The sequence below is a fragment of the Nymphaea colorata genome, chromosome 3, assembly GCF_008831285.2.
Source record: "Nymphaea colorata isolate Beijing-Zhang1983 chromosome 3, ASM883128v2, whole genome shotgun sequence".
Lineage (NCBI taxonomy): Eukaryota > Viridiplantae > Streptophyta > Magnoliopsida > Nymphaeales > Nymphaeaceae > Nymphaea > Nymphaea colorata.
Window position 1 is genome coordinate 17,003,848 of NC_045140.1, and position 14,026 is coordinate 17,017,873.

Genomic DNA, 14,026 nt, shown 5'->3' on the forward strand with positions numbered 1-14,026 from the left:
CTTATCCCTCATTGGACGGAGTCTTGGGATGGCAATCGCGCAATATATCGTTGAACTATGGTCTTTTCGATGGTGTTTATTTCAAAATTCATCTTCGCTCCGGCTTTTCCCGCACAAAACTCCCCCTTCCTCCCCTCCCTTTCCATTCTTCCTGTACGAGAGGAAACCCTCGTTCCTCTCAGGAACGCGATCCTCGTCTCTCCTTCTGGCGATTGCCGTTTCCAGAAGCTCCCAGGGAGACTCTGGATGCGGCCATGGAGAATCCTGGGCCTGAAGGAGAGGTGCTCTGCACTACCGAGGCGGAGGAGGAGACGAGCTTCCTCCACAAAAAGAGATCGAGGCGGGTGAGCTTCGCCGACACGACCTCCGTCCATGTGTTCGATCGCGACGAGGACTTCGAGACGCCGCCAGATCCTAAGCCTAATTCGGATAACCCTGAGGGATTGAAGCAGGTCCCCCAGGCTGGCAAAGCGTCGACGGAGAAAGAGGCGGGTGGAGACGACGATGACTCCAGGGAAGCTAATGGAAACTGCGATGCTGAGGATATCGAGCGATTTGTGCTTGAAATGCAGTCTCCTGGAAGTGCAAACGGATCGGCGACGTCTAATGAGGGTAAGACCGGGATAAAATGGCATTTGGGCGATTCTGGTTGGTTTTCTTCACCCCTTAGATTGATGCGTTTTACCAGTTTAACGTAACATTTCGATTATAATGCCTAAAATGAAAGAATGCTTGTCAGTGTAGTAGAGAACAGAACCTTTTATTGAAATTTGGCCAAAAAACGTAGTCAATTATCGTTTTCACGTGAGGATATAGTCAAATTTTGTAACTTCGTAAACGCTAAAATATCTTAAGATGATTCAGATGATGGCTGAGAGAGAAGGGTCAGTTCTTGAACGTTGTTTACATCAGTTCAAGGTTTTGTGGCACCAAAGATAAGAAAAAATGAGAAGACTGACAATATATCAACTATTTTTGCTTCTCTTCGTTGCAATTAATTTTAGTCCTTTGTTATACCTTAATGGAATTTTGGGTGTCAGGATAACGGATCAATAGATGATTCTTAGATCAAGCTAAGTGTGATCAAGGGTCTCCTACCTTCTTTCATCTTCACAGATTGCATACTTTTCTCTAGAATCGCTCAAGCATCAGACTTCAAACATTGTAGTTTTTGAACTTTGAGACATGCAACTACACGAGCTCTGTGTGCCTATATGTGTGTCCAAGCATATAATTTTCTGTGTCTGTCTGTCTGTCTCAATCTATATGTAGCATTGACTTGTGTGAGATTGCAGATGCTAAAAATGAATTATACCTTTGCACCAAGTAATAGTCACAGAAAATGCCTTTTTTCAAAAAAAAACTCTAAAAAAACGTGATAAATTAATTTAAAATTGTAAAAAATGCGTCTTTTCGAAAAGAACGTTAAAAACGAAAAAAACTGTTTTGAACGCATTTTTTCAGCTTTTTTAACGTCAAACAGTTTTTTTTTCATTTTCTAATTTTTATTTGTTGCAAATCTTTTATCTTGTGATGTTTGTGTTATTAGTTTCTCACAGACTTTATTTTTTCCTCATTTTTAGTTTTTTAAAATGTTTAAAAATTTACCATATTTTCCCCTTATTTTTCCCCTTTTTTCAAGCTCGCCGTATTATACCTGAGAAAAAAGTCACCGTTTAAAACTTCAAGACGTTATTTGTGACAATACTCAGCAATGAATTGGGATGATTGTGGCACTTGCATGACTATTTGTCACCTCAATGGTACTTGGCCGAGTACAGGAAGAGTTGAACCATAACAAGAACAACTAATGCTAACTGTAATCAATGTAACTCGTCTGGTAAACATAAATCTACATGCATAGAAGAAATGGTGCGTCCATGGCATGTGCGCATTTTGGCTTTGTTTGCTTTTAGCTGTTCTCTTCTGCATGCACGTATCTATCTTTGTCTCTGCATTCAGTACCAAAACCTTATCAATGTATGTTACTGATGTGTGTCTTCATATATATCTATTTACATTTTATATCAGTTTCTAAGCACATTCTTATTGGTTTCTTCTCATTTTGGCACTTGTTAAGTATGCAGAGGATAAGTTCTTTGGACCAGTTTCAACAAGTTTCATCAGATCTAGGGCATTGCTTGATTCACCAGCTGCTGATGATATTACTCTAGACTCAACAGCATTCTCTATGCAATTTGCGAAGCTTTTGCACTCTCGGGAAATCACAAAGACCTCATCTGGATTTTGTCTCACAAGTGACTGTGAGAAAACACCTACTGAAGATTCATCCTTTATTACTTCAGGTAATAGAATGGTGCTTACCAATGACAAGAAGGTGGAAAATAATCCCTCTAGCACCAGTCCCAACCTTGATGCAGACACTATTTGTAACGAGATGAGTCTGGTGGTGGATGAACCAAAGAAGTATGACTATACAAGGTTTTCACCCAGATCAAATGCATTGCTTGTTGATTATTACAAGTATTTTCCAACCAGTCCATGCCAACTTCCGGAAGGGAATAATCAACTAAATGGTTCTGTGGATTCAAGCATCAAAGCTGACCCCAAATATACAGATGACAGTGAAAAAGTTAAAAGCATTTCTAGTAGATCACAAGAAGTTGATGGGAGCAAGCTTCACCACATAGACCATAACAACCCGTTTATGCATACACCTATCGTAAAATCACTTGGTACAGGGGGTCCTTCTTTTGAAACACTGCCTCAAATAAATACTGCTCCTGAGGTGAAGAGGATCTGCCATATAGCTTATCATTATTCCTAAATTCAGTTTCATATTTTCTTACTAAGAAATTGATTCAAGTGGATTGCAGATTATGTACTTTCGATAGATTAAAATATTTAATATCTCTGTTGCAGAATTCTGGCAATCATATTGACACTGTAGGAGTTGTGGCTGAAGCAAATCAATCACGTAAGAAGTCATCTGATGTTAATAGTGGTGTTTGCCTAGATGTCATGGGTTTGATGGATCAGGAATTGCAGAGAAACGAACATGAAGACTTAGTGGCTGCAAGGGGCAAGATTTCTTCTCAGTTATCCTCGCCAAGTCCCATCTCACATGTTTTGCCCTTCCAGTCTACAAATAGAAAAGGGTATTTACATTCATTGGTTAATGATGAAAATTTGAAATCAGAATATAGTGGAAGTGCTAGCATGGCTACTGCTGATTTGTCCTCTGGCAGGAAGAAAATTATTTTCCCAGAACAGGAAGATGAGGCAGTTCTTTCCTCTGGAAAATCGGCATCATCACTGGCTTCCAAGACAGAGCACTCCCATCAAATGCCCAGGAACTTTGTTGACCATCAGACCTTGGATGAACCAGAAGATAATTTCCTTAGACTTACAAGAGTGATCCATTCTCCTGACAGTGGAATGCGTTCACCAATTTCTAGCCCTAAACTTAACTGGGAGAGTGAAACTCCATTGTCGCGAATGTCATCCTTATTTGGCTCTGGAAAGCATTTTCTTCTAAGCAACACTTTCAGTCCATCATGCAATATAGAAATTTCAACCCCATTTTTGGATAAGGCTACAAGAGAGCATACTGATGATAGACTTAAACTTACAGAAGGAAAGAAAGTTACCACCCCATATCCAATGTTGACTTCATCATACAGAAAGTATGGACCTAATCACTCAACACCTGAATTGACTTTTTCAGGCCCTGACCATCCTATAAAAGTTGTACAGAAGGAACTTAATGAAGGCTCTTTACCAAATAACATAGATCCTTCTAATACTAGCACAGAGAGTTATCCAATGGAATTAGAACCTGAAAACAAGCAACTCCAGGATAGGCCTGGAAGCAATTGTCCTGAACTGTTAGAGGAAAAACTGGAATCTCTATCTGGACAGTTTATAAAAAAGAATTCTCTGATTAACACTGATCAGAATATGGCTACCACTCCAGTATCATGCCCAAGTGAGGCACCAAGATATATGCAGCAATTGTCATCACTTGGAAATTCGAGCACATCTTTAAGGGTTTCGGATGGGCATAGTAATCTAGATATGTCAAAAGATGGATTAGGCAAAGTCACCCGACTCTTTGATTTTTCTGAGGAACAGAAATGTGCAGTTGATGTTGGTCACTGCCAAACCATCCCATCAAGTCATGGGTCCTCCTGTCATGATCTCTCCCTCAGAGATGAAGATATGGTTTCTACCTTTGTTGCAGAGCCAAATTTGTCCAATTTGAAAGCCCTAAATGTGAGAAGGCAGTCACCTTGTACTACTCCTGAATCGCGGAAGAGGATCGCATTGCCAACTCTATCCAGGAAGGTAATTTATTGCTGTATAGGAAGAATGATTTTTTGCCTTTTTGGTTGTTCACTAGTTAAGTTCATTGTAGCTGTGCCAACCTTATCCAAATATTGTCAGTGACTCAATAGTTGTTCATATTTGTCTCCAAAATGATCTTAGGTTAGTGCACAATCTTTGTAGCTAAAAGTGCACCAGGGTCTCATCTGGGGTGCCTAGGCACTGGCAGCTAGGTGGTCAAACTCAAAACAAGGAAATCATTTTCCATTAACCAGAAAACTGCTTTTTTGTATCACCTGGCATACTGATTGAGGTGGCATTTTTGCTAACCCCCACTTTCATATCTTCCCTTTTGATATTTTTTCCCCTTTTTCTGTGGAATAGGTCTACATATACCTGCCTATCACATAGTTAACTTCTAATTTTACTGCTGTGCAGCAGAGCTCTGTCTCGCAATTGCAGGTTGATGATTTGCATGGTGACAGCATTCCATCTGTAAATACAATGAGTTCCTTGCATGAGTTTGATGGCACTGGAAGAAAAAGAAAAAAAGTTGAGGTTCTTAATGCAGAGACATCTTACAAGAAAACAAATAGTGAAGGGGTTCTAGTTGGACAGGTCAATCAAAGTAAGGAATTATCTCATTCTTCTGAGGATCATGCATCTTATAATAGGGGAAGAAGAAAAGTGGGTAATGGGACTACAACAAGGCTCGTGAATTGTGTAAGATGTGACCTATTCTTTCTCTTCTGTTTTCTTCTGTAATAGTTACTTGTGTTGTTTTTCTTTAGTACAAAATGCTTTGTGGAACCATTAAGAACAAAACTTTTTTGTAGGGTTCTTCATTGTCAGACGTATTTGGGATGCAGTCATTTCCAATTTCGAGAATGAGATATAAAGATGTATGCCTCCTCTTTACTGTCCATAAATTTTTGTATTCTGTATCATTACAGTTGCTTTTCAGATATTTTATATTACATTATTTGTTTTAGCTTGTCAATGAGTGATCTTAGAGGTTGCAATGTGCTTGTTCTCTTTATTCTCGTTGCTTGTTCCTTCATTTGGAAGGTTTCTAGAATATATTTGTCCTTATGCTTTGTCTACAATTCATGCACTCTTTAGCTTCATCAGCTGGAAGATATGCTGGAAGAACTGCAGAAGGTCATAAAGTACAGAAGGCTATCTTCTAAGTTTCAGCCCCAGGTGAATAATGATAATATTATTCCACACTAGATGTGTTCATGTTTAATAAGTTCCCCTTCTAACATGTAGTATTGTAACCATTTGGAGCTTTCTTATTGCAGCAACATTTTTTATTGCTAATGCTTGAGTTTGTTTTCTCAGAAAGTGCAGGGTCAAATGGAGAGTTCTAAACATCAAAGGTGACGGACTAAGTTTTCTAGCTTTGTCATGCATCTTCTATTTACTGTATACAGAAGTGGGACAATTCTCACATATTATTATTAACATCTTTTATTGCTTGTAATAGGATTGTGGAAGCAAGATTGCTTTGGTTAGAGCTAGTTTATGAACACTTAAAATTTCAGATTACACAGATGAAAAGCAATATGTTACAAGTAAGTTGCTTCGTCAGCTGCTCCTTTTTTTCCTAAATTCTGATGTGGCCTATATTTTGATGATGTCTGTCTCTGTGTGTTCTAGAAAAACAAAGAGCAGCTGCAATTGGGTGTTCAGGAATGTCACAGACTGAAACTGAATCCATTGAGGAATCCTAGTGCACTTGTGCCAAATGCTCAGATTAAAGAATCTCAGGGTCAGTCTCCTTCAGTCCATAAGGTGACTGCAAGAACTTTCTTTTTCGTAAAATTTGGCTCTTCAGTTATCTTATGTGGTAACAAATTTTATTGTGCACCCTTCTGGCAATATGCTGTTAGGTCATAGGTGTGCTTATCTTCTCGTTACCCTTTGGTGATCTTTTTCTGCTTCCTTTGTTTTATAAACTTGATTTTCAAGTTTTTTTTTCTTTTGTTAATTGTAATCTATTATTTATTTACTGTACTGAAAGTGCATAATCATTATTTGATGAACTGACACATTGAAGAGGTTAGATAATATTGTTGTTATATAATTTAAGTGCATTCCTTTTTTTTGAACCATACATCATGTTTCAGAGAAGTTATGATATCATTGTCATAAGAAAGTATATGTGATGGAAAGTTTCATAGCTGATGTTAGTGGAAGTGCAGCCTGATGTAGGTTATATTCATGAGATGCTTGCTCATTTGAACTGCGGTCAGGCTCATATTTTTGTTACCTCATTTATATTGACAAGCCTGAGCCTTGCTATCAATTGACATGGTTGTTCCTTCTTGGGTTTGAACTTGTTTTTTTGATCGATCTTATATTACCCTTGAGCTTATTTCAGCAAACACACAAAAAGCTCAAGCTGACACTGCTTAGAGCTTCAGCTACTCAGCTCCTTTTTTTGTCAACACCTTCTGTTGAACTGTATTGGCTCTTTATTCTTTTGTAAAAGAACAAACTCCCTGGTTTCTTCTTCTTTTCAGTCTTGCATATATGATTTTTATAGATGACATTTCATCAGGTCAAGTTCTTGAGGCAAGAACTGAGTGCCCTTGATCAAAAAATGAAGAATCTGGCGGAATCACTTCATAAGCATTGTAAGATAAAAGGTTCTCCTGACCCTGACGAGACCCTTTTGTTAGTAAATGATTATGTCAACAAGAAGATTTGTTGCACTCAGATCCAGCAAGATTTGCAGGTCCATTCTGATCCTTTTTTCCATTGTGTTGGCATTACATACTGTATAGTTGTCATGTGTTTGCATTATGTACTATATAGTTGCTTCTAACAGAAGCACATGGTGGCTGAAATTTTGTAGCTATGGAAGTTGGATAACATAGATACTAGTCATGATAAACACACCATAGTTCTCAAGTATGGAGGTTTTCTTAGCCAAAGGTTGGTTTTTTGTCCAATCTTTAATTCTATTTAGAGTCTTGGGGAGCACCTTTTCCTATGCTGGCAGCTTATAACAATCAGTCTTGCAGGTTGTCTATTGACTTTAGTGGTGCATCATCCAGTGTACAGGCCATGTATTCCATTCACAACTCAGACATCAACATGGTATGTATATATTGTTTTCTGCTGATCATATGCTTTTTTACTACAATATGTTCTTTTAACTTCCCTTTTCCTGTCATGTTGTTCAGATCTTCCCGAGCATGAATGCATGCATGGCTTTCAGCTTCGTTTTCGGTGTTGACCATGTTCGGACTCTTCAGGGTCCAACATGTGTCCAACAAGAGGCACAGGTATTTGATGCTACTTCTTTTGCTATGAGAAGGTTGCAGTCATTTTGCTAAGGGATTCAGATAAGTTCTTGTTCTAGCATCTAGGAAGTCAAGCATGTTTGAATGTGAATAGTAGATGCAATGGAATGGTTCATTTTTCCAAACGTGGTCATTTTTATGTAGCAGAAGCTTGCACATTATTCACCCCATGGTATCTCCTAGTTTTTGTATCGTTTTTACTTGGACAAAAATTAAACGTTCATTTTGTGCTTCACAGAAAGCTAAAATAAGGGATATCTGAAACTGTTACATTCTATTCTTATTTTCCTTTCAGGTTGCTGGCCATCTCTTGGGTAATCTGCTTGATGTGCTGGAGGAGGTTCAGTTGGCAAGGATGCATATTCCATATTTGCTGCGTGCCAATTTTGATTGTCCGGCTGGTATATTCCTAGTGTAACTCTTCTTTCTCCTAAAAGTGTCCATCTTTGTATGTTTTTTTCTTTCTTTTCTATATACAAAGATGCAGACACCACAAGTTTTGGAGGCACATGTTATTGATCATGTCCGCTCTTGAACATGTTACATAAAGGATAAAACTCCAATCAGAGAAAAAAAATCAGGATGATTCCCCTTCATAACTTGTGGATGATGTTACTGGATGGTGATGTCAAATCCAATAATATCAGACACTGGAAATTTATTTGAACTGTGCTCTTATATTTATTGCCTATACTCGAGAAAAATCATATGGTATCAGATATTTTATTTTTGCTATTCAAGAAAAACTTTATTCCTAGTAGTTTCAAATTTCGAACATCTTTAGGGAACTAAATCACTAACCCATTTGAGATTGGTAAGACAGAAAATGTCCTTACAACATCTGTAAGCATGACAGTTTGAATATGACATAGTTACTCTGCTTATCAAGCAAATTTTTTCTTTCATTAACAAAAGCCAACCTTTTCATATCTTTAGGCTAATGCTGTTGAAGATCTGTAGCAATACCTTATGAAATTTTGGGAAGATATTTCCAGTGAAGTTGTTCTGGAAACCTTTTAGAGCCTCAGCTTTTCATACTTATTGTGTAGCAATTAATTATTCTTAAAATTCATAATGACCATTACTTTTTTACAATTGGACAGGTAGAAGATCAATATTGCAATTCCTGTTTCCAACTACATCCTTGCTGACCTACAAATTGGAGTAATTCGAGTTAAAATTATTAAATAGCATTAGAACAATAAGAGTAAGAAATGCATATAATATATATTACACATGACAACAGAAAGCACATTTATGGACTCACTAAACAAGTAAAAGATATTAAAATATATATGAAAGGAACTTTTAGAGACTGAAAATATCGCGGCCTCCTGTCCATATTTTATTTAAGAACTTGTTATCATGCATGTGTGGAGAATATGAAATGTCAATGCTTTTGTGGTACTGTCATAAAATTCATGATAAAATTGTCAAATTATTATTAATTATCATGATATTTGTCCAGAGAAAGATTTTAAGATTCAATACTTTTGAAATACCAGAAACATTTTGACTATGACGGTTGCCACATGCTGCTGATCTATGACATCAGTACCCTAACAATATAGATGCAGACTATACTATCTGGAACTCTAGATTAGGACTTGTAAAGGGTCCTAAATTTTAATTTCTTTCTTTCATATTAAGGTTGAAGTACGCCATCTTAGCCTAAAAGGGTTGGCATATGGTTAAGATAAGCACCTATACCCTCCTCAAAAATATTCTGAAGTTTGTTTATGAAGCTGCGAATTTTGGTCAATACATTTCTAAAAATGTGGGTAGTATTCATTCCATAGGACTCGAGAATCATACTTATGTTTCCAGACTTGGAGAAAAATCTGATTTCGATGGTTGTAGAGCTCATTTTTACCTTATTGAATTTAATGGGTGAATTGTTATTTTCTTTATGGCAAATTATATAAAAAAATTTAAGGGCTTTCCTAGATTGTTTGTTCTTAGGAACTTGAGTTTGCCAATGTTACAACTAACCAACGCTTTATTTCTCTACAGCTGGAAAACTTGAACTTTGTCTTTTTTTTATTGATTACAACATGGAACAGAAAGCTACTGTGGTGCTTAATGTGACAGAGCTGAAACGGTAAATTGAAGTTTATATTTTCTGCTCTTTCTCTTGATAACTTGATTTTTTATATTCTAAAGAATCTCTGATTTAGCTGCCATGTTTACTATGCAAAGTCTAACCTCCATGTTCTTCAGATTCTTGTCAGTTTATCTTCCATCTGTCCTCCATGTTTAAATAATGCAGGGTTACTGAAAGGCATGAGAATCTTCTGTTATTTATGCTCTTTCCTTGTGCTAGTGTCTTATCCCCTAAGTCATGTGAACTTGCCAAAATAGTCATTGTGACTAAGGCCTGGGTGTAGCATTCGTGTGGCAAACAAAAATCCACGGTTATCGGCCTCCTACTCAATCATAAACCACGAATGTCCAATTTTCTGTAGTAAACATTTTCTAAAAAATGCATAAAGGAAGTTAGGGCCATAGCCATAAATATTGCGATATTTTGAAAAATATCATGATATTTTTTAAAAGATGGCGACATTAATGAAAAAAATGAATAAAGCGACAAAAAGGGAAAATCGTGATATTTAGAAAACGTTAAAAATCAATTTATCGCGATTTTAACACAATTTTATTGCAATTTTTTCATGTTTTTATTTTTTTTTTCAACTTTTGTTTCATTTCCTCTTATTTTGGGTATTTACATTACTTCCTAGACGCAATTCAAAGTTTATTACTTTGTCATTTTTATCATTTTAATTAGATTTTTTTTATGTTTTCTAATTAGTTTCTCATTTATTGTCCTTTTACCTAACATTTTTCTTTTTATTATTTTTTTGAATAACTCCTACATTTTTCGGGGATTTTATGGCTATGGTTAGGGCAAACTTGAGCCCTCTCTCTCTCTCTGCCCCCCCCCCCCCCCTTAGTCGGACAATTGCACTCCTACTTCCTGCAAGATGGGAACAGTAGCAGAAGGACTATTACAGCATCTACAACAGGAAGATGGAGGAGGAAATACAAGTTGAAGGAAGATGAAGGAGGAGGAGGGGTGCTCACCATGCTAAGAAGGAAGAAGATAGGCGGTGACTACATGGAGTGGGGAAAGGAAAGCTGAGAGGTAGAAACTTCTTCAGTGTTGGAAAAAGAAAAACCGAGAGGCTGCATTAGCACTTCCAGCATGGCCTTTGGAGAAATGTCCCTGTTCAAGGGGACAACCTCCCTCTGCTGTATTTAGCTTGGCTGGATCTGCCAAGGCTGGGCGAGTGGCCGGAGTCACTCGAACGGCCTTGCTCCCTAGCCACCATCTCCAGCATGGCCTAGAACATTGGCTTTGCCTCTGCCATGGCAATGGCTCGTGGACAACCTCCCTCTGCTGTTGGATCTGCCAAGGCTGGGCGAGTGGCCGGAGTCACTCGAACTGCCTTGCTCCCTAGCCACCATCTCCAGCATGGCCTAGGACATTGGACAGAACTTTTATTTTATTACATTCCCATAGAGTCTCAATTTTATAGCTAACAAAAAGTTACTTTATTCATGAAATATGTATATATATATATTGTGTGTGTGTGTGTGTGTACACAAGTTCTGCAATATTATTAAAAAAAAGAAAATAATTTTGTAAAAAAATGTTAAAATCAATTATTGCTATTTTTCATTTATTTTTTATTTCATTGTTTGTTTTCATTTTTTTCAGCTTTCGTTTCATTGTTTTAGGTATTTAATATGACCTCCTAGATGCAATGCAAGTTTCTCATTTATTGTATTTTTACCTAACATTTTTTTTATGTTTTTTAAAAAATCTCTGAGATTTTGCCAAAAATGAAAACAACTTTGTTGACCCGAGAAAAACCTCACCGATAAAAGCCTGAAAATGATATTTCATATTTGTAGCTATGGTATGTATATGCCCTTGTTTCACCCCTGCATTGATTCCTTTTTTTAGAGTTGGCACCTGAAACCCTGCACCTGTGTCATGGAGGTCCTATCACAGTCCTGAAAGAAATGTTTCATTCTGATTTTTCTTGCACTTATTACGTTAAATTTTATTTTTGTCACAACAGAATAAATAGCATGTTGGCCAGCTTGTGCAAGTTGGCGTTGCTAATGGAGGCAGCTTCTAATCCATGTTATTTCTCTATTATCTACTGCCACAATATTTATATCGGATTTGTGAAGCACCATCTCTTTTTAGGTTGCCATTAGTATAGCTACTCCAACTAACAGAATTTTTATGATGGAACAGCGCTGTGTATCCCTTTGATGTCATCCCATCCAAGCTTCATATCCAAAGTTCGGGTGTGCCAAGATCAGAATCTCTAATTTATTCAGAGATGATGCATGCAATTCAAAAACTAAAATTTGGTAATTCAAGGATCAGCAGGATATGCCGAGTTGTCTCCCAACAGCTTGGTAAATCAAATGGCTAGGTGAGTCATTGTAGCGTTGGTGTGATCCTGATTCCATTGACCATCTTTCCATTCATGTGCTAAGTAGTAGTTTTCTTTCTTAGCCACAGTAATATGTTTTGTCTGCTAATAGTGTCCACGGGTTAAGATCTCACCTGAAACGTTGCTGTTTTAAGGGGATCTGGGCTTCCATTGAGAATTAAATGTTCTCTAGCTTTCTGTCTGCTCCTTGGCGTTGTTTTTCTTTTCCATTTTTTAGGTCAATGTGGTTCATCTACCTTACATTATTAACTGCTTGGATGCTGTGCCTGCATTCACAGGTAATTCGGTTTCCCAAAAGGGCTGTTATAAACTTGTAACATTTCACTCGACAACAAAGGATAAGATGGATGGCAAAATTAATTTTGTATCATGATCATTATATGTATTTTCTTCGGTTTTATAATTGTCTATTAGTTATTTTGATCATAAAATATGTTGGGACTTCTCATCATGTAACGTCGTGGTATGAATGAAAGCACCGTCTTGTTACTGGGTTGATAACTATAATGAAAAAAAATTTAACTGTCGTGGCAATTTCCCATGTTTCAATTTCTTTGTCAACTTTTCAATCCTTTTATTTTTTTGGTTTATATCAAAAGGACTAAACAGCACTTATGGAGGTGCCTAGTTGAAGGGAACAGGAAGGGTAGGGGAAAAAAAGAGTTGCAAGTATTGAGCTAAATTAGACGTAAGTGAATCACAGTAATTGATATTGAAAAGGTAAGGCTTCAGACATGCATACCATCACTAGAGTGAGGGAAGAAAGTGCATGTCAATGTATATATATCATAGCCACAAGTATCCTTCTTGAATTTTTATTAACGAGGTTTTTCTTGGATTTTTTTTTTCTTGTTTTTGGGGAAAATCTTGAAGTTATTTTAGAAAACAATAACAATCAAGTTTTAAATAAAAATATAGTAAATGAGAAACTAATAAAAAAGACATAAAAAAGGCGAGTTAAAATGATAATGTAATAAGAATTGTATTGCATCTAGGAGGTCATATTATGTACTTCAAACAAGAGGAAATAAAACAACGAAACAAGAGCTGAAAAAAAATGAAAACAGAAAATAAATGAAAAAGTAAGAAAAAAATGTGATAAATTGTAATAAATTGTCTTTTTCAAGATGGTGCAATTTTTTCCTGTTTTTCTCTTTTTCCATTTTTTATAATATTATGATATTTTTGAAAATATCTCTATAATTGTGGCTATGATATATGTGAATGTGTGTGTGTATATATAGAAAATAAATCTTGATTTTATTTTCTCATGATAATTTCTTAATTTTCCATGCACAGAAAATATGGAAATAGATGGACTAGAAACGATATCTAGTATGCCATTGATTCAATCAACCAAAGAAATGAAATCAACTGGAGCTTGGATACGGATCGAATATGATGAGTTATAATTTGAGGTTTTCTATGAAATGAGGCATAAAATGGAGGCACTAAGTGTGGGAGTTATCAAGGAAGCTTAGGAGCCATTGGACAATAACAACAAGATGTTACGGTGGCATGAATCTGCCCTAAAACGTTGTAACACAGTGTTCCATGAATACGTTTCATTTTGGGGTTAGATTCATGAAACAATAACAATACGTTATTATTGCCAAGCAATTTGTTTTAAGGCTCATGTTAGTTATAGGTTGAAAATGTGAATGGGGTTCTAGAGTTTGGAGGTATTTACTCTCTACTTGCCCGAATTTTTTTTGGATCTATTTCAATCCTTACTTGTATATGTTGAAAGTTGAAACAAAGGAATCGGTCAAACCACATGAAAAATCTGCGCTTGTGAGGATCGAGTTGAGCTTGACAGGCATGCCATGGTCTCTCTTTATGCTAGAGGTAGCCTTGTGGCTTGAGCCAAAGATGAGGAAGGTGGAATACGATGTGGTGAGAGGAAGGGAGGGGATGCCTAAGAATCTAAGATTCATGATTTCTCTCTCT

At 36.8% G+C, this 14,026-nt stretch overlaps 1 protein-coding gene across 4 annotated transcripts; it reads left to right on the forward strand.

Annotated features, from left to right (window-relative positions):
* The first annotated feature begins 134 nt into the window (after nt 1–134).
* LOC116250090 (uncharacterized) lies at nt 135–12,598 on the forward strand. 4 transcript variants are annotated; one of them, XM_031623471.2, is made up of 17 exons: nt 135–612; nt 2,088–2,749; nt 2,884–4,308; nt 4,726–5,010; nt 5,124–5,189; nt 5,410–5,490; nt 5,632–5,669; nt 5,777–5,864; nt 5,950–6,084; nt 6,854–7,030; nt 7,151–7,230; nt 7,320–7,395; nt 7,482–7,583; nt 7,897–8,002; nt 9,615–9,702; nt 11,872–12,055; nt 12,355–12,598. In XM_031623471.2, exons 1-16 carry the CDS (start codon nt 255–257, stop codon nt 12,053–12,055), a joined length of 3,951 nt encoding a protein of 1,316 aa, XP_031479331.1. In that variant the 5' UTR covers nt 135–254; the 3' UTR covers nt 12,355–12,598. The 4 variants fall into 4 exon arrangements, with proteins under 4 accessions (XP_031479331.1, XP_049932628.1, XP_031479330.1 ...); XM_050076671.1 differs by having other exon boundaries at nt 4,729–5,010; XM_050076672.1 differs by having other exon boundaries at nt 383–612; nt 2,081–2,749.
* The last annotated feature ends 1,428 nt before the right edge of the window (nt 12,599–14,026 follow it).